The sequence below is a fragment of the Scyliorhinus torazame genome, chromosome 1 (genome assembly GCF_047496885.1).
Source record: "Scyliorhinus torazame isolate Kashiwa2021f chromosome 1, sScyTor2.1, whole genome shotgun sequence".
Classification (NCBI taxonomy): Eukaryota; Metazoa; Chordata; class Chondrichthyes; order Carcharhiniformes; family Scyliorhinidae; genus Scyliorhinus; species Scyliorhinus torazame.
This window is the reverse complement of record NC_092707.1, coordinates 186,198,827-186,218,247: the sequence shown is the minus strand read 5'-3', so window position 1 is coordinate 186,218,247 and position 19,421 is coordinate 186,198,827. Positions and strand designations below refer to the sequence as shown.

The following is a 19,421-nucleotide window of genomic DNA, read 5'->3' as shown; positions in this document are numbered from 1 at the left end:
ATGTAACCAAAGTACATCATTTGAAATTACTCTAAGATCTGAGGTCTGGGTGACACGGTGGCACAGTGGTTAGCACCACTGTCTCACAGCGTCAGGACCCAGGTTCAGTTCCAACCTTTGGTTACTTTCTGTGTGGTGTTTGCACTTTCTCTCTGTATCTGTGTGGGTTTCCTCTGGGTGCTCCGGTTTCCTCCCACAGTCCAAAGATGTGCCGGTTAGGTGGAGTGGTCATGCTAAATTGCCCACTGCTGTTCAAACATGTGCAGGTTAGGTGGGGTTATTGGGTTATGGGATCAGGCAGGGGAGTGGACCTGGGCAGGATGCTCTTTCCGATGGTCGGGGCAGACTCGATGGGCTGAATGGCCTCCTGCACTGCAGGGATTCTATGATTCTATCTAATCTACTGGTATATATGAATCGTATGGTTAAAACATCGCACCATTTTTTTATAGCCTCACCTAACCTTCATATTAGTGGGTACAATTTAATCATGTTTCAATAACTCTAAAGAGTACCTATTCTGTCAGAATGTATGTGGGCTGGCCTTCATGTCATGTCTGTTCAGTTAGTGCACTCATTTATAACCTGATTGGTATTGACTGCAATATACCTATTAGTTGAAATGGCATTGTTGTACATGCTGTTGGTTCGATAAAACTTTACTGAAATGTGCAGTTCTAGGTTCGTTTGGATACTGGTTCCTTGTATTAGACAAGTATGTCTCCTAAAATGTATGTACTAAGCAGGAAGCAACAGGAAAATTGCACAGGGTTTTGTTTTGTTAACAAGACAAATATCACCAAATGTGGCATTGTGAAATTGTTGTGATCTCCTACATATGTAGATTCAAAATTAATGTAGCAAAATCAGACTTATTGATCCTTTCAGCGGCCTGGTGTTTCCACCAGGCTGTGTTGCTTTTTTTCAGTGCAACTTTGCAGGAATTGGCTAAAACGATCGCAAAAGATCTCAGGCAGAATCTTGCACCCTGTGCATGGCTGGAGTGAAAAAAACAGCGTGGACCACTCCAGCTGCGCAGCTGTAGTACCCTCAACAATGACACGAGAGTGTAGAATTGTAAATGAAGGCTTTAATAAGCAGAGAACTAGTCAGTGACCGAGACGTGTGCTTACTGAGAGCCACCTACAGGGTGTCACCTTATATACGGCTCCCTGGTGGGCGGAGTCGGAGGTGGAGTCCCTCAGTGTTCCAAACCCGGTGTTAAAGGGGCATCACCTACATGGTGTTAAGGGTACAGTAACCATTCATCACAGCAGCTGAGTTTTCTCTCCAGATTATCTGCAACATTCTGCAGAGAAATTATGGGGGCATGGTTTCTGCCTTTAGACGGGCCTGATTTTGAAGGGCCGCATTAAATCCAACCCCCCTCCAGCAATGAGGCAACCTCCTCTGCCCTCAGCCACTGGCGAGTGGGTGAATCCCTTCCCTGGGGGAAAAAAGGCAGGTAAAACATTTAAATGAGGTTCTGCCCTTTCTAGCAAGGGGTAGGAAAATTTAAAAAAAAAAAAAATTGGAAAGCTAGATCTCGCTGACAAGAATCTCATTTTCCAATTCTTGCAGAATTTTGCAGTCACATTGCCATTTGCGCTCATGGCGAAAGTGGGAACAAAGTATCCCCAAATGTGATTTTAAGCACAAATTATAATAATAATCTTTATTGTCACAAGTAGGCTTACATTAACGCTACAATGAAGTGAAACGCCCCTGGTCGCCACATTCCGGCGCCTGTTCGGGTGCACTGAGGGAGAATTCAGAATGTCTAATTCACCGTATAGGACTGAGGAGGAGGAGAAATATCTTCACCCAGCAGGTAGTCAGTCTGTGGAATTAACTACCACAGAAAGCAGTTGAGGCCAAAACATTGTATGTTTTAAAGAAGCAGTTAGATATAGCACTTGGGGGCGAAGGGGCTAAAAGATATTTGGGGGGCGGGCGGTGTGGATGTGGGGGGAGGCAAGATCAGGCTATTGAATTAGATGATTAGCCATGATCATAATGAATGGCAGCAAGCTCAAATGGCCTCCACCTGCTCCTATTTTTTATGTTTTTAAAGTCAACCATGAGTGTATTTACTGCAGGGCTGTTTGCAAAAGCCAAGTCACCTTGTTAGAAACCAGAAATAAAAACAAAATAGTGCTGGATGACCTCAGCAGGTTGGTAACATCTGTGGGGATAGAAACAGAGTTAACATTTTAAGTCCATATGTCCCTTCTGCAGAACTGCTGAGTTTACCCAGCATTTTAATTTGTTGTTCAGATTTCCAGCAACCACAGTATTTTGTTTTCATTTGAATGTTAGAATGCCAGCCTTGCTCACAAAACAGGTCTTGTCCTCAGACTGAATAAATGCTTGTTCTTAAATGCTTTTGGGTTTGTTTTCAATTGGATACTAATGTGACTTGTATGTTATTATGGGCCAAAGTTTAGAGAACACCAAAGTATATCATGGAGTTCACCTGACTGACAACTTCTAATAGATTTTGGTTATGAGGAGCACAAGGGGCCAATTTCCAGGTGTTATGCAACAGAGATCTTAAGTATTTTTAAATAAAACAATGTTTATTCTATGAATCCAGTCAACTTTTTATAAACACACAGTAAATATCTTATCAACTACCAACACAAATACCCCCCCCCCTCCAAAGATACAGCACTCTATAGGTAACACTTAATAACTTTCCTAACAATATCCATAAGCCAAACACCCTTTTTCTATCAAAACAAGTATTACTTTGAAGTCATCAAGTGGCCTGGAGATATTCTTTAGCATGCAGAGAGAGAGACCAAAAATACACCTTCTTTGTTTGAATGCAGCTCCCAACTGAAAACAAAACCAAAAAACCCAGCCACAAAGCAGCTTCCAGCTCAAAACTAAAGTAAAAGACAGAATCACGGCCCAGATCCACCCACACAGTGACATCACTGCAGCCTTTTATAAAACTTACTTTTCTTAAAGGGACCCTCACATGACAATGTGGTTTGTCTCCTTTAAAAAATAAGTCATTCCCAGATATCTAAAATTGGACCACTCAACAAGTGGGCACCAGACACACTGATTTAAACAATTTTTGTGATAGACTGCATTCAGCTGTATTAAAATCAAGCTTTACCAGCCTTAAATATATCAAGGAATATATTTTAAAGCAAAAAACTTTGGAAAAATTCTGAAGTGTTGCACTGTTTCCTGGCAGATTGTGTGTTCATCAAAATACAAACTTGAAAAATGAAAGAAACCTTCTCAAAACGAATGCAACTCGTGAACACAATTTATGGCAAATGCAGAAACTCTATCCCAGATTTTATCAAAAGGTCCCATTTTGGGTGGATGGAGAAATACCTATTGAGACTAGTCTTGCCTAGACAGCCATGTCTCTACCCTGGCTATAAGGGTTCATAGTGAGATGAATTTGGAGCAGTATCAACTCATTCTTGGTCAAATTGTGCTTAGGATGCAAAACCACTTTGATACAAGTGGATAGAAGAGAAATTAGTGTTTTGTTGACTTATGACTCAGTAAATGAAAATTGTTGTCACAAACACTTATGAATCAGGCGAACTTCATAACCTGAGTGTTGTATTGCCATTGTAAAAATTGCCTATGCAAGTATAAACTAGGATAGAGGAAGAAGAAAAAGGGGTGTTGGATGGAATGGGTATCAAAGTGGAGAGAAGTTAAAGTGTCTTCAATCTACCACCTATAACATGGTCCAAATTAATACGGAACTTAATTTGGGAGAGCTTGGTGGTAGAATAGCATTTAATCAATGCAGGAAGTTGAGGGTAACCATGCCCCTCCCTTCTACCCTAATTAATGCCCACTTAAGAGCCGCATCTAGCTGCCATTGGAATGAATTCAGCAGCAAGTGGAGAATTCACCAGGAGAGGAGGGCAATAAGCAAATGTGTGCTTGCAAGCTCCCAGAAGCTCCTCACCCAAAGGTGCTCTTTTTGATGGTGGAGCCTGGCACAGATGGGCTGAGAGCCAATGTCCTCTCTTGATGTTGCCCCCAATTCTCCCCCCCCCCCTCTGCAACCCCCACCAAATGATGCCCCTTCTCTCCCCCCCCCCCAACAATCCCCACCGCATGACACCCCTTCGCCCCCTCTGTAATCCCCACTGCATGACACCCATCACATACCTATGCCTTGGGGTCCAATGACAATACTAGGTATGAGTGTCATATCAGCAGCAGTCACCGCCTCCCCGATGGTATTGATATTCAATCGACCTGCTGGCCACTGGTTGGCATCTCTTGGTGGAAAGACATTTTGCTCCAGAGGGTCTTGATCCAAGGGAAAGCCCATCATTGACAATGTCTGGACGAATTTAATATGTAAGCCATTCCTAAGAGGAGGGAGGGGGAAAGTGGTGCGGCTGTCACCCGCTGTCCAGCCAGTGGGGGAGACCCATGTCAACCCCATTTGTTTCTGGTCTTGGGGAATGCTGCATTAAATATGTAGAGATGCTTCCCCTGATGAGAGCATCTTAGCTGCTCCATACAGTTAATAAGACTGCGGCCTTTTGGCTCAGATCAAGTGTAGTATCTGCTCTGAGTTTTGGCTCAGATCTGGTATGTCTCCCTTGTGGGGACCATGAATTGAATTGGATTTGAATTTGAATTGTTTTTTTGGAGCAGGCAATGAGCTGGATTAGGGGTTCCCCTCTGTCCACACTCTGAGCTCTGGCTTTATAACTCAGAAAAAATGTAATAAGACTGAATTTGTTCTGATTATTGTTCACAACTACTGCCAGTAGCTTCATCAATGTGTTAAACTTACTTCCTGATAGGTCATAAAGCTCACTTTTGATGCATTTGAATTGGAAAGAGGCTATGACACACTAACGGTTGGGGACGGAGGGCAGCCTGGAGAACAGAAAACAGTGCTTCATGTGTAAGTAATGATCGTACTCATCCATGAATTATGTCAAATGCAAAATGTGTTTAATTATTGCCAAATTCTCTTCACCTAATTCAATGTACAGAATTGGAGACAGAAAATGTCCACTAATTACACTTGTTTACAAGACAAATTATTTGTTTTAATAAAGACAAAAGGCTAATGGGCAAAGTATTGATAAATGGTTTCAGGTAGCTTCTTCTTTAATGTCATTTTCAGTTATTTAAAGTCAATATGCTCGCAAGTATTGGTTTCGACACAATTTATTGGTTACTTCTTTACGATAATTCAGTGATTAGTATTGATGCTGATAATGTCTCAAAACTGGCAACCTTGGCCACCGAGTCCATGCTGGATTCCGGGTCAGGAGAATTAGATGGGGTCAGATCGTTCAGAGCACAGGTGTGCAATGAGTCTGGCACACCAATGCAGCACCGACCCAAACAAGCTAATAAGTTATTTTATTCATTTTAATTAGAATTAAAGTGCATGCATGGCCCCGTGTAAACAGGTCTGGTTTTTCAGACATCTCTAGTTTTTGGATAGCTGGATTTGAGACTTTAGGGGGGTTTCTTCGTCCTGCCGCTCCAGATTTCTGGTTCAGCTCGCTGTCGGGATTCTCGGTTTTGTCGGCTGGTCAATGGGGTTTCCCATTGTGGGATAGACACACGCCGTCGGGAAACCCCCGGGATGCCGGCAAAACGGAGCATCCCGACAGCGGAGAATTCAACCCATATCTTTTGTTATGATCCCAGCTGGTGTGCTTTAACTGGAAAGGAAGATTCCAGAATGGAACCCTGGCTCAAAAGACCTGGGGCGGGATTCTCCAATAATGGGGCTATGTCCCCACGCATGTGAAAAAATGCGCGCAAATCACTCTGGACTTACTTGGAGAGTGGCACTGCACTTCCAGTCGGGTGTCCACGCATATGCATGGTGGGCCTGTGTCGACCGCCCCGCACGAGATGGCCGACCCATACTGCGGACCGGCACAAAGAAAATAGGCCTCCCCCAGGACCCCCCAGATCGCCAGTGCCCGCAGATCAGTGGCCGGGGGGGCGTCCAGGACGGCCAGGATATCGATATCCTGGCCGTCCTGGATGCCTCCCCCTGGTGAATGATCTTCCTGCCCCCCCCCAACAAGGCGGCCGTGGACTGAGTCCGCAGCCGCTACGCCGAGTGCCATGAGAGAACCACACCGTTGGGAACTCGGCCATCTGCACTTGGAGAATCGCTGCAGGGGTCTTTTCAATGGCCCCCGACTGGCGCCGCGTCGACCGCGCACGCCCGATAGGCGGTGATTCTCCGGGGACCGGAGAATCGCAGGAGTGGTGCGGATCCGATCTCGGGGTTGACGCTCTTTCTCCGTTCCCGCGCTGAGCGCCATTTCGATGCGGAGAATCCTGCCCTGTAACTTTTACTTATCGTCACAAGACTGCTAATTAGTTTTTAACAACAATAAAAAAAATTATGAAGCACATGGGGCGAAATTCTCGGGAAACAGCTCGATGTCCGCTGACTGGCGCCCAAAACGGCGCAAATCAGTCGGGCATCGCGCCGCCCCAAAGGTTCAGAATGCTCAGCATCTTTGGGGGCCGAGCCCCAACCTTAAGGGGCTAGGTCGGCGCCGGACGAATTTCCGCCCCGCCAGCTGGCGGAAAAGGCCTTTGGTACCCCGCATGTTGGCGCGGAAATGACATCTCCGGGCGGCGCTTGCGCGGGAGCATTAGCGGCCGCTGACGGCATTCCCGCGCATGCGCATTGGAGGGAGTCTCTTCTGCCTCCGCCATGGTGGAGACCGTGGCAAAGGCAGAAGGGAAAGAGTGCCCCCATGGCACAGGCCCGCCCGCGGATCGGTGGGCCCCAATCGCGGACCAGGCCACCGTGGGTGCACCCCCCAGTGGCCAGATTGCCCCGTGTCCCCCCAAGGACCCCGGAGCCCGCCCGCACGTCCTTGTCCCGCCGGTGAGGTAGGTGGTTTAATCTACGCCGGCGGGACAGGCAATTTATCGGCGTGACTTCGGCCCATTCGGGCCGGAGAATCGCACGGGGGGGGGGCCCGCCAACCGGCGCGGCGCGATTCCCGCCCCCGCCGAATATCCGGTGACAGAGACTTCGGCAACCGGGGCGGGGGCGGGATTCACGCCAGCTCCCGGCGATTCTCCGACCCGGCGGGAGATCGGAGAATCTCGCCCCAGAAGTTTAATATGATCCCATACTCCTCTACTCTCCCTTAGCTTCACCAATATACACATATGTTAAGGTTAATATGAGTTACAATGTATATAATAATAATCGTTATTGTCACAATTAGGCTTACATTACACTAAAATAAAGTTACTGTGAAAATCCCCTAGTTGCCACATTCTGACGCCTGTTCGGGTACACCAGAGGGATAATTCAGAATGTCGAAATTATCTGACGTACGTCTTTCAGGACTTGTGGGAGGAAACCGGAGCATCCAGAGGAAACCCATGTAGGGAGAACGTGCAGACTGCGCACAGAGACCAAGCAGGAATCAAATTTAGGACCCTGGCGCTGTGAAGCAACGGTCACAGTAACACTCAGACTGGCTGTGGTAAGACACACTTCAATCTGAACCAGAGTGACTTTCCGTGGATTTCTCCTCAATATCCCCCGCAGCCAATTGTCACATGAGAGTTAACAAACTCCACTCCCAAAAAAGACATGCTTCAAAATAGTCTTTCACAACAACTGCATTCCATCAGCTGTTTGCATTATGAATCCATTCCAGGCTTTCCAAACTTCTCTTTCAAACAAAGTGTCTGCTCTATTCCAGGTTTCATATATCCCCTTCATGATTTCTTTGTCTGGACTGCACAAACTCTTTACAATTGTTTTAACAATTGATTCGCAGGCTGTATTAAGATGGCTCCAAACATTTGCTTTACCTCTGCAGTCTGCTTTTCCACTTTAAATCTTGTTACGGCAGCTGTCTATTCTACTCCCTTTTCCCTTAAATTCCCCTGAACAATACCTTGTTCAGTTTCTTGGTCTCTGTTCCCTTAACTTCAGTCTTCCTCAGCCATTCTTTCCCAATTCCCTAGTTGTCTGGACTTTATCTGATTCTTTGGAAAATCTGCATTTTTCAGCCTCCTTATCCTGCCCAGTTTTTCATCTGGCCGAGTTTAGAGATGTTCACTCCCTGGTGTCTCATATCCAACTTCCTTGGCTCCAAAGGTCAAAAGGAGATCCCTTCCCACTAGAAAGTGGAAAGAGGCCTGACCAGACCTACTCCAAGGCCCGATTCCAGGACCACCAGACCAGACCACCAACGCTGGAACCAAACACAAGACTCGGCCCATACTGACCCAGGAAGACCATGCCTGCGACTCAAACCCGGACACGACCCCCAAAGTGGTGGAAACCCCACGCGAGGATCCAGAATATAGACCCTTCCTCGCGGAACCCCGGGACACGACTGCAAACATCAAAGGTACTTACTGATCCATCCCGCAATCGTACTTCAGAAAATCGGGCCATAAGATGCATGTCTTTTTTGGGAGTGGAGTTTGTTAACTCTCATGTGACAATCGGCTCCTTCTCTCGGCACACAAGCAGAAACTGAAGGGGGAGAATCCGGTTAAGAAGGTCATGCAATGCTGGTCCGAGGCAACAGAAGAGCTCCTATGCGACTGCTTCAAGTCAGTGGAATGGTCCATATTCAAGAACTCAGCAGCCAACCTAAACGAGTATGCTACCACCATCACAGGACTTCATCAGCAAGTGGGTAGAAGATTTTGTGTCAAAGAAGGTAGCCCATACGTTCTCCAACCAGGAACCATGGTTTAATTGGGAGATTCACTCCCCACTAAAGGCCAGGTCTGAAGCACTCAAGACAGGTGACCCTGACCTATACAAGAATCTAGGTATGACCTTGACAAAGCCATCAGGGATGCCAAGAGACAATACCAGACTAAACTAGAGTCACGGATTCTCAGCAGTTGTGGCAAGGCTTAAACATAATGGGCTGCGTACTTACCCCCCTACTATACTCCCTATATGCCCACGACTGCGTGGCAAAATGTGGCTCCAACTCCATCTACAAGTTGGCAGATGACACGACTGTAGTGGGTCGGATCTCGAACAACGATGAGTCAGAGTGCAGGAGGGAGTTAGAGATCATAGTGGCGTGGTGTAACAACAACAATCTCTCCCTCAACGTCAGCAAAACTAAGGAGCCAGTCATTGACTTCAGGAAGCAAAATATCATACATGCCCCTGTCAGCATCAAAGGTGCTGAGGTAGAGATGGTTGACAGCTTCAAACACCGAGGTGTGCACATCACGTGCAATCGTTCCTGGTTAACCCACGCCAACTCTATGACCAAGAAATCACAACCGGGCCTACACTTCCTCAGGAAAGTAAGGAGATTCGGCATGTCCACATTGACTCTTACCAAATTTTACAGATGCACCACAGAAAGCATCCTATCTGGCTGTATCACAACCTAGTCCAGCCACTGATCGGCCCATGACCGCAAGAAACTACAGAGTTGTGAACACACCCCAGTCCATCACGCAAAACCATCTCCCATCGATTTAAACTGTCTACACCTCCCGCTGCCTTGGGAAAGAGTGCAGCATAATCAAAGACCCATCCCACCCAGGTTATTCTCCCTTCCATCGGGCAGGAGATACAAAAGTCTGAGAACATGCACTAACTGGTTCAAAAACAGCTTCTTCCCTGCTGTTAACAGACTCTTGAATGACCCTCTTATGGACTGAACTGACCTCTTAACACATCTTCGCTACTGAGTAGTACTACACTCCATTTGCTTCACCTGATGCCCATGTCTCTGTATTTTATGTCCTATGTATTTTCATGTGTGGAACAATCTGTCTGGACTGTACGCAGAATAATACTTTTCACTGTACCTCAGTACACGTGACAATGAATCAAATCCAAATCCAAGTAACCCCCTGGTCTCTAAGCAATGACTTTATGCTTCTGAAAGCTTGGTTACTTTTCACGCCATAACCTCTCCAAGCACAACTTGAATTGAAACCAAAACCCCAACAAACACAAACACCTTGGGTGGGTTTTCTCTCTCCCCCCCCCCCCCCCCCCAGCCGTGTTGGAGAATCCCCGGGAGGCAGCCCGAATCTCGCCCCGACGCAGCCTGCCGTATTCTCCGGCAGCGGGGACAGGATTCCCGCCATGCCGGTCGGGGGCCGTTGATAGCGGCCCCTCCGGCGCGTCTCCGGGCCCCGATGGGCCAAGTGTCCGTCCATTTTTGGCCAGTCCTGCCGGCGGGGGCAGTCTTCGGGGTGGGGTGGGGGCGGGGGGATCCGACCCTGGGGTGGCCCCCACGGTGGCCTGGCCCACGATTGGGGCCTACCGATCTGTGGGCGGGCTTGTTCCGTGGGGGCACTTCTTCCTTCCTCGCCGGCCCCTGTCGGGCTCCGCCATTGCATGCGCGGGAGATGAGAACCCCCCCGCGCATGCGGCAAAATACGCTGGCCAGTCTGCGCATGTGCGGAATAACGCCCTTCCGCGCCAGCTGGAGCGGCGGCAACCCCTCCTGCGTCCACCTAGCCCCCGAAAGTGGGGAGAATTCCACACTTTCGGGGGCTGTTGACGCCGGAGTGGTTGGCGCCAATTCTCCCCAACTTAGTCCCCAGAAGGGAGAATCCCGGCCTTTAGTCTAGCATAAATCTAACTATAGGTTTACCCTTCCTTATATACAAACACTAAATTAAAACCACCAAAACAATATCTTATTTCTAATATTTATCATAGAAATATAAATCCCTTATAATTACCTTTTTTATCCTAACCCCATAAAACTGCATCAGATATAAGAAAAAAGCATCCTGAATTTCGGTCAATTGCATGGCATATTTTACTTTTGTCAATGTTAATTTATGCATTAATTTGAGAAAAAAATAAAATCCCTTCTGAAAACAAATACAATTTGTGCCAAAATGGCTGATGGCAGCCAAAGTAAAAACTCTTGGCCTTTATAAGACATGGAATGATTCTTGATATGAGTAAGTTTAGGCGGCAGAACAGTCCTAGTCGAAACCTGCTGCAACTAGAGAAGACCGCTCTGGCCCAGTCAAGGAGCTCACATCTACCGAGTGGATATCAGCACAAACATGGGGAAAAAAGCAACTCAAACGCTTTTAACAGCTACAGGGGCAATGTTAACCTCCAGGCAATTGATTGGTGGAACAAAGGAGAATCAGCCAGGTTGGGGAGCTGTGGCAGGAGATCCAGCCTGTTTTAAATTGCCTGACTCACTTAAATGTAGCCAGTGAACCACTTGTCCCAAATGGGCAATCAGAAGCAGTTCAGCCAATTTGGGGTGACAGGATGGAGGGTGGCATCAGGAGAGGGATCTGCAAGGGTTTTGGAAACAGAGAACGAGGTGGGGGAAGTCCTGGGCAGCATTGGCTCGAAGTAGTTTTTCTTGTAGAACCCGCTGCTCCCAGCCACTACTTGGTCTTTGTATCTGTCCCAACAGTTGCGCTAAGTGGAGTATCCACAGGGGTGGTCAGAATGGCTTTGGTAGTCTTATTTACGATTAACGCAAGGGCATGAGGCTCCCAACTGATTCCTCCACCAGTACCTTGACTTTAAGATAGCTGTTGCTTAGGAGCAGTAATCTGACCATTTCATTTTAATTCCCGATTTCTCCAAGGCAGAGAGAGTTCAAATTTTGCCGCCCCCCCCCCTCTTACATTAATGTAGATTTTGTGCTCATGAAGGAGGTTCTCAATCATGGAGCAGGTTGTCGAGATTCACATCCTTGGTGATTTATTGGGATAGTTTAGCACACTCTGGGGCTGGTTTAGCACACTGGGCTAAATAGCTGGCTTTTAAAGCAGACCAAGGCAGGCCAGCAGCACGGTTCAATTCCCGTACCAGCCGCCCCAAACAGGTGCCGGAATGTGGCGACTAGGGGCTTTTCACAGTAACTTCATTTGAAGCCTACTTGTGACAATAAGCGATTTTCATTTCATATTTCATATGCGGAGAGAGCTAAGTTAATGCTGTCAAAGTGCTCAAAAAAACGGAAATTTGTGAAATTCTTTTCAGAAATTTAAAGGTGCCGTTTAATAACTGTGATCTTTGTCACTAAGTGTTCAGTTGAGAACTCAGGAAGCACAATATTGAGAGAATACAAAAAGATAGTGGTTGCTGAATTAGTCACTCTCGGATAATGGCTTAATTAATTCATCACATCATCATCACATTCACCGCTCAATTATACTTCACTTTTTGTGACAGCTGAGAAGCCATCATTATGTGAATTTGGTTTAATTTTCTGACATTTTAAATGAAGTTGGATTGTATTAATCAGTTTTTCTGACTTTCTGCCTGGCAGTTTGACAGGTACGAATGTTCCTGACCTAACTGTGAGTGTGAGCAATCAGATGTGGCTGCAGTTCCAGACTGACGAGACCAACAGTTTGCTGGGTTTCAAGGCTGTATATACAGGTATGGTGTAGAGTAATGAAAAGTTAAGGAAAAAAAAGACCATTGAAGGAAAGAAAATGCTGCCTCTGACTGTCAATCATTAACTAAACAGGCTGTTGAGGTTGAGGTTATCAAAAGGGTTTTTATTAATATAGACTTCCAAACATCCCTAAATGTAACATGCATTCCTACCAGGGGACTTAATACAGATATCTTTCAAGGAACTTTGCAGTCTTGTAGACAAGCAACCGATGCTGAGCAAGTGGGGAAAAAAGGTGAGGATGAGGAATGGAAGTTCAGTTAAAGAGGTGAGGAAAGGAATTGTTTCAAAACATATCTGGTGCACTTCGACAGCAATTGCATTTATTGTTTGAGAGAGACTTGGTATGTCAAAAATAGCGCCAACAGTGAGAAGGAACTCAGTGGAGGCTGGTACTTGCCTACAATAAGTTGTTGTGGCTACTCAGACAAGGGTTGAAAACTAATGTTCTTGGGAAAACCTCCAGTGTTTGGTAAAGATGGTATGCGGTCTAATTGAGGGTGTAAATGTGCCAACTCGCTGTCTGATGTGAAATACACGATGCTACTTGCAAAGAATATTTTGAGGATTAAAAAGGACCAGTATACAATTTACAGGCTATACTTTAACAAGGTCTAAGCAATGGATTGCAAAAGACATTAAGGCAACTGTTCGGAATCATTTGAAGCAGATAAGGGCAGCACGGTAGCACAGTGGTTCGCACTGTTGCTTCACAGCTCCAGGGTCTCAGGTTTGATTCCCGGCTGGGACTGGATTACAGGGGTGGAGTAGAAGTGTGGGGTTAAATCGGGTGCTCTTTCCAAGGGACGGTGCAGACTCGATGGGCCGAATGGCCTCCTTCTGCACTGTAAATTCTATGGTCTATAAGTGGGGAGAAAAATAAAGCGATGAGACAAGACCTTTCAGTGGCCACTGTAACTCAGGTACACAGGAACCAAACACGTGGTGAGCAAATCTACAATAGAGGTACAAATCCATGAATGCTTCAAGCATTAGCAAGTAGATGTTTGAACTGTCAGCTGTTGTGACATTGTAATGGGAATATTGTTGAGGTGACCGACTCTGATGGATGGATAAATCACACAACCCTATAGGTTGCACGGAGAAGGCAGAGTAGAAAAAAAAATAGGAGTTGTTGAGTGCTATGGGACAGGAACACTGGGAGGTTAAAGATGTTAATTCTGTGACAGGTGAAAAGTTACATAATGAACTATAGTGTTCGGATATTTATATGAAAAGCACAAAGATGATATTGGAGGTGTGCTGCAGACCACCAGTGTACGATAAGAATGGTGACAGTTTAATGCATGAAGAGATAAAACCACATTGGTTATTTTAATGGAGTCTTCAATCAACCAAATGTAAATTGATGATACTCAAAGTACTTTGGAGTCTCAGTTAATAAATGTAATGCATGACTCCGACACTGCATCAGGGAAGTATGACAGGCAATGCCCATTGACTTGGTACTGGTAAGTGACACTGGCAATATTACAAGAAATGGAGCTGAGGCACCTTTGGGTAATAACCACACAAAGTGCTCACATGATAATGATCTGGAATTCAGCTGTAGTAACCACCAAGAACATGTACATTCAAAAGGGATAACTTAAAAGGTTTGAGGGAACATAGGAATAATAGCAGGCCATTTAGCTCTTTTGAGCCTGTGCCACCTTCAATGAAGTCAAGGCGGATCTGCAACCCAACTCCATTTATTGGTCTTTGGCCCATAAATTTGATTGAGAAACATCTAACATTCCCAGTTTGAAAATGAACAATTGGCCTACCATCAATTTCCTTTTGCAAAAGTGAGTTCCAAACTTCTCCCACTTTCTGCATTAACGTACATTCATATCCATAGGGAATAGTGGGAAAGCAGTGAAAGAATTCCCGAGCTGATTGTCAGTCCGTTGAACACCTCTTCCATCGCCAACAAGCTCAGGTCCAACAGGATGTGCTACCATTGCGCCACGAGGCCTCCCACGGTCTGTGCGACAGTGTTTCCTAATTTCACTCTTGAAGCATCTAGCACAAATTTCTAGACTATATTCCCCGTACTACACCCACATACCAGTTGAAATAGCTTTCTCTATCTGCCCCTTAATACCTTGAAAAGTTCAAGCAAGTCACCCCTTTAATAATAATAATAATAATAATAATCTTTTATTGTCACAAGTATGAAGTTACTGTGAAAAGCCCCAAGTCTCCACATTCCGGCACCTGTTCGGGTAAGCTGGTACGGGAATTCTAAATCACAGGAAATGCAACTCTATTTTGTGTAACTGCTCCTCATAATTTAACCCTTGGATGCCATGTATAATTCTTGGACATCTGCACTACACTCCTGGTAAAATCAATAGATCCTTCCTAAGGTGTGATGCCCAGAACTGGAGCAGAATTTTACTCTTGCCCCAAGGTGGATTCTGAAGCATGGGATTCTCCCCGGGAACCTGCCGGCCAAGACTCAGACACAATTTCACACTTGAGTGGGAACGGCCTAGAATGGCAACCCCACCCATTCACTTATTAAGGCACTTAAGGGCCTTATCTTGCCCTTTTCCTGATCACAAAACACAGGACAAATCCTATCCAACCAATTGCCAGCCCATCAGTCTACTCTTGGATCATCAACAAGATGTTGGAAGGAGTTGTTGAGAGTGCTATCCAGCAGCACTTACACAGCAATAACATGCTCACCAATACTGTTCTGCCATAATATCACTTTAAAGGATAGCAGCATGTTATCATTGGAAGGGAAGTGTGGCCTGTGATCCAGTCTCAGTTTCCCTTTGGCTTGTGAGCCGGAAACAGCACAGACAGCTCTGCTGCTGATGTCTTCAAGCTTTCCTGTGCAGTCACCACACAGCAATTTCAACACGCTCCAATTCTACATCTTCATTGCGGTCTAACCAAAATGTCAAGAATTGTGTCATGCCATGTAACATGATCTAACCGAGACTGGATCACATAAGACCTCTTCTGGTGATGGCATGCTGTATCCTTTAAAAGCATATTACAGCAGCTTCCACAAGGGCCACCTCATTAGACATTTGTTCCTACCATGGGCAAAAGAGTTAGGTTCAAGAGGTAAAGTGCGAGTAACTGCTCTTGACACATGAATACAGGATCTCACCAAGTGCAGCTTCAAGAAACCCTCACAAAACTGATGTGATTATGAATCGGTGGAAAGCTCTCCACTGGTTGGAGTTATACTTAGCACAAAAACCAAGATGGTTATGTTGTTAGAAGCGGATTATCTCAGCTCTGGATCATCCAAACAGGATTTCTTCAAGACAGTGTCCTAGGCCCAATCATCAAAGACTTTCCTTCCATCAAAGGTGCAGAATAGGGTTGTTCACTGGCAATTGCAGAGTGTTCAGGACCATTCACAAATCCTCAGGTACTAAAGCCGTATATGCCCACATGCGGCAAGACCTGGACAACGTTCAGGTTGGCGGTGGTGAATGGCAATTGCCACCTTCAACAAGAGGGAATCTGACCATATCCCCTAGACATTCAATTGCACTATCATTGCTGAATCCTCCACTATCAATCTCCTGGGAGTTACCATTGACTGGAAACTGAACTAGCTATGTGGCTAAAAGAGCAGGCCAGAGTCTGGGAATTCTGCAGTGGGTACCTCACCTCCTGACTCAACAAAGCCTGCCCACCATCTCAAGGCACAAATCAGCAATGTGATGGAATATTCTTCACTTGCATGGATGAGTGCATCTTTCGCAATGCACATTGACCTCATCCAGCACAAGACATCCTACTTAACCAGCATTCCATGCACCACCTTAAATATTCACTTCCTCCATTACCCGTGCACAATAGCAGTAATGAATATTATTTACAGGATACATTGAAAGACTGAAGCAACTCCTTCAACAGTGCTTTCTAAACCTGTGACTGTTAAAAACTAGAAGGACAAGGGGTGCAGACCATGGGAAAATCATCACCTGCAAATTTCCCTCCCGAGTGCCACACCATGTGATTTAGAACTATATTGTTGTTCCTTCCATGTCATTGGTCAAATCCTGGAACTCCCTCCCTGATATCACTCTGGGTGCATTTGCACCACCTGGACTCCAGCTGTTCAAGAAGGCAACTCACCATCATCTTCTCAGGGGCAATTAGACTGACAATAAATGTTGACCTTAGCCAGTGTGCTCACATCCCAAAAATGAATTTTAAAAATTGTTAATAAATACGGCGAATAGTTGCTGCCCCAACGTCGATCTTTGCCCGAGACCACTTGTCACATCCGCCCAATTAGGGTATCCTGCCATTCAGCCTTTCAGGTCAATAATTATTTGCAATTCTATCAGCTTAGACTTCAGCTGGCAATCGCTTATGAAGAACTTTATCAAATAACTGTGAACTTTATCAAATAACTACTGCAATCCAGATAAATAGCATCCATAGACAATACCCTGTCCACGACTTTCAAATCAGCTCTTCAAAAAAAGAAATTCAACCAACGTGGCCTAACATCTTGAAATTCATGCTGGGTCTCTCTGATAAGCTGAAACTTTTTAGTCACTCGATCCTTAATTATAAACCCGAGCAGTTTCCTGAACAGATGTTCGTTTGACTGGTTAATAATTCCATGGGCTGGGATTTTCTGGTCCTGCAATCAGCAGGCATGATCGCAAGTGGGATGCGAAAATTTGGAGAGCTGTTGACTTTTAACGGCTATTCGAATTTTCCAGTCCTGCCTGCAGTTATGCCCACCGTGGTGTGCAGACCTGGAAAATGCCACCCACGGTTTTCCCTCATTGTCAACTTTCTTAAATTCAGGTCTCTGTTCAAATGCATTTTCAAGTTGCCTTGCTACTGCGGAAGATGGGCCAGTTTTGCTTCTATTCAGTTTTCCTGGCCAATTACCTCATTTCGGCAGATGAGTCAGAAATAGATTAATTGACCATGGTTGTTTGTGGGATCCTACTGTGTAAAATGGTTGTCATGCTTTCCTGCATAATAACGATTACACTTCAAACACAAGTAATTGCATGTGAAACACTTAACGAGATGCAAATCTTTCTTGTGTATGAAAGCAATAACTCTGAAAGTGGCATTTAGGTTAATTGTTTTTTTGACATGTATTGCTTTTTTTCAAAAAACAAATGGAGAGAGTAAAAAACAAGATGAATGTCTAACATTCTAATGAGACTTAATATTCCCTTAAAAAACAAACATTCAGTTGTCTTCTCTTTAGAAACAAAAAAAATATTCAGTTCAGTTCATTTGGGGCAGTGGCTTGGTTAACTCTAATTAATGTATCTCTGAAGCAAGTGCTGACAAACAGTCCATTTCCTACAGGGAACGATATTTGATTTGGGTGAATTCTACACCATTCTGGTCCTCCACCCAATTCAGATTTTTTTTAAATGACCTTTAAAAATTTGGCATTATTTGTCGTCCTTAAAGCTGAATTTAATTTTAAAAATTGTATTATGCAAAAGGAAGAAAGGTTTATTTAAGCATACATATGAAAAAAAAGAGAAAGCACCTAACTGACAATTGCAGTTCAAGGTACACTTAGTGCTATTGGGGAAGGAGTTCCAGGATTTTGACACAGTGAAGGAACAGCGATAGAGTTTCAAACAGGATGAGAAGAAACTTGGAGGGGAACTTGCAGGGTTCCATGCATCTGCCGCTCTGTCCCTCTCGGTGCTAGAGGTCTTGAAGATGCTGCTGAAGGAGCCTCGAGTTCCAGCAGTGCACCTGGATCGGTGGTGGAGGGAATCAATATTGAAGGCCATAGATGGGTTACTAATCAAGTGGAGTTCTTTGTCCTGGATGGTGTCGGCTTTTTGAATGTAGTTGGAGCCGCACTCCCCCAGACAAGTGGAGAATATTCCATCACATTCTTGACTTGTGCCTTGTAAATGATAGACAGGCGGTTTGGGGCAGTCAGGTGGTGAGTTACTTGTTCCAGTTCTTAGCCTCTGACCTGTTGTCGTAACCACAGTATTTATGTGGCTGAACCAGGTCAGTTTTTGATCAAGGATTACGCCTAGGATGTTGATAATAACGGTGAAGGAAGAGCAATATAGTTCCATGTCAGAATGGTGTGTATTTTAGTTATCCTTTTGTCATAATCCCAGTCCCTCTCTCCAAAGCATCTATGTCTTAAAATATTGTAATACAGGGATGTTGGATTTTTCACGACGGCGCGAACAGGGCCCGGGCACGACTTATTCTGGCCTCCAACTGACGCGCCGCGCCAACCCACGCATGTGCAGTTGGGGCAGCCCAATCCTACACAGTTGGGCCGCGCCATCCTGCGCATGCGCGGGGAATGCCAGCCCCTCACCAACATGGCGCCGGTGTTCTGGGGCCGCGCGCGGAAGGAGGTAGGCCCTGGGGGGGGGGGGGGGGGGGGGGGGAGGGAGTGGACCCCGATCGCAGGCCAGACCCCATAGGAGGCCACCCCGGTGAAAGAGCCCCCCTCCCTCCCAGCATTCCCGCAGAGTTCCCGCCGGCAGCGAGCTGGGGTGGACGGCACCAGCGGGAACCTGTCGTGTTGTAGCGGCCGCTCGGCCCATCCGGGCCGGAGAATCGCCGCTCGCCGGTTCTCCGAGCGGCCCGGTGCGAATCGCGCGTCGCTGGTTTCCGTGGGGTGGGCGAATCGCATGCGAGGGTCGGGGCGGCGTGGCGCAATTCGCGTGGCGCCCCGGCGATTCTCCCACTCGGCGGTGGGGGGCGGAGGGGGGGGGGGGTTGCGGAGGATAGCGCCCAATATCTTTTGAAATCTGCTTTCTTTTTAGCATTTATGGAGATGCTGAAGCCTTCAGCGCATAAATCCATTTTAAATCCCCATTGCTTGGGTCTGCACCTTTTTCTCTTATGCCTTTCAAGAAGTACAACTTGAGCTCAAATCGGGCAGATCACAAAACTTAGTTTACAAACACTACATGCCAAATTTATTTTGGTCGCACTTTCTGTAAAGGTGCTATGCATGCCACTAGCACAAACAAGTTGCTCCCAGACATGGATGCATTCATCATT

At 45.9% G+C, this 19,421-nt stretch overlaps 1 protein-coding gene and 1 pseudogene across 1 annotated transcript in view; both read left to right on the top strand.

The window, feature by feature from the left end:
• Positions 1-19,421, top strand: part of csmd2 (CUB and Sushi multiple domains 2) — a 995,459-nt gene that overhangs the window by 199,840 nt on the left and 776,198 nt on the right. Inside the window, exons 7-8 of the mRNA XM_072502405.1 lie at positions 4,809-4,912; positions 12,273-12,385. Of these exons, the coding sequence (XP_072358506.1) occupies positions 4,809-4,912; positions 12,273-12,385 (217 nt within the window). The remainder of the gene's footprint in view (positions 1-4,808; positions 4,913-12,272; positions 12,386-19,421) is intronic.
• Positions 4,526-4,726, top strand: LOC140430957 (U2 spliceosomal RNA; annotated as a pseudogene).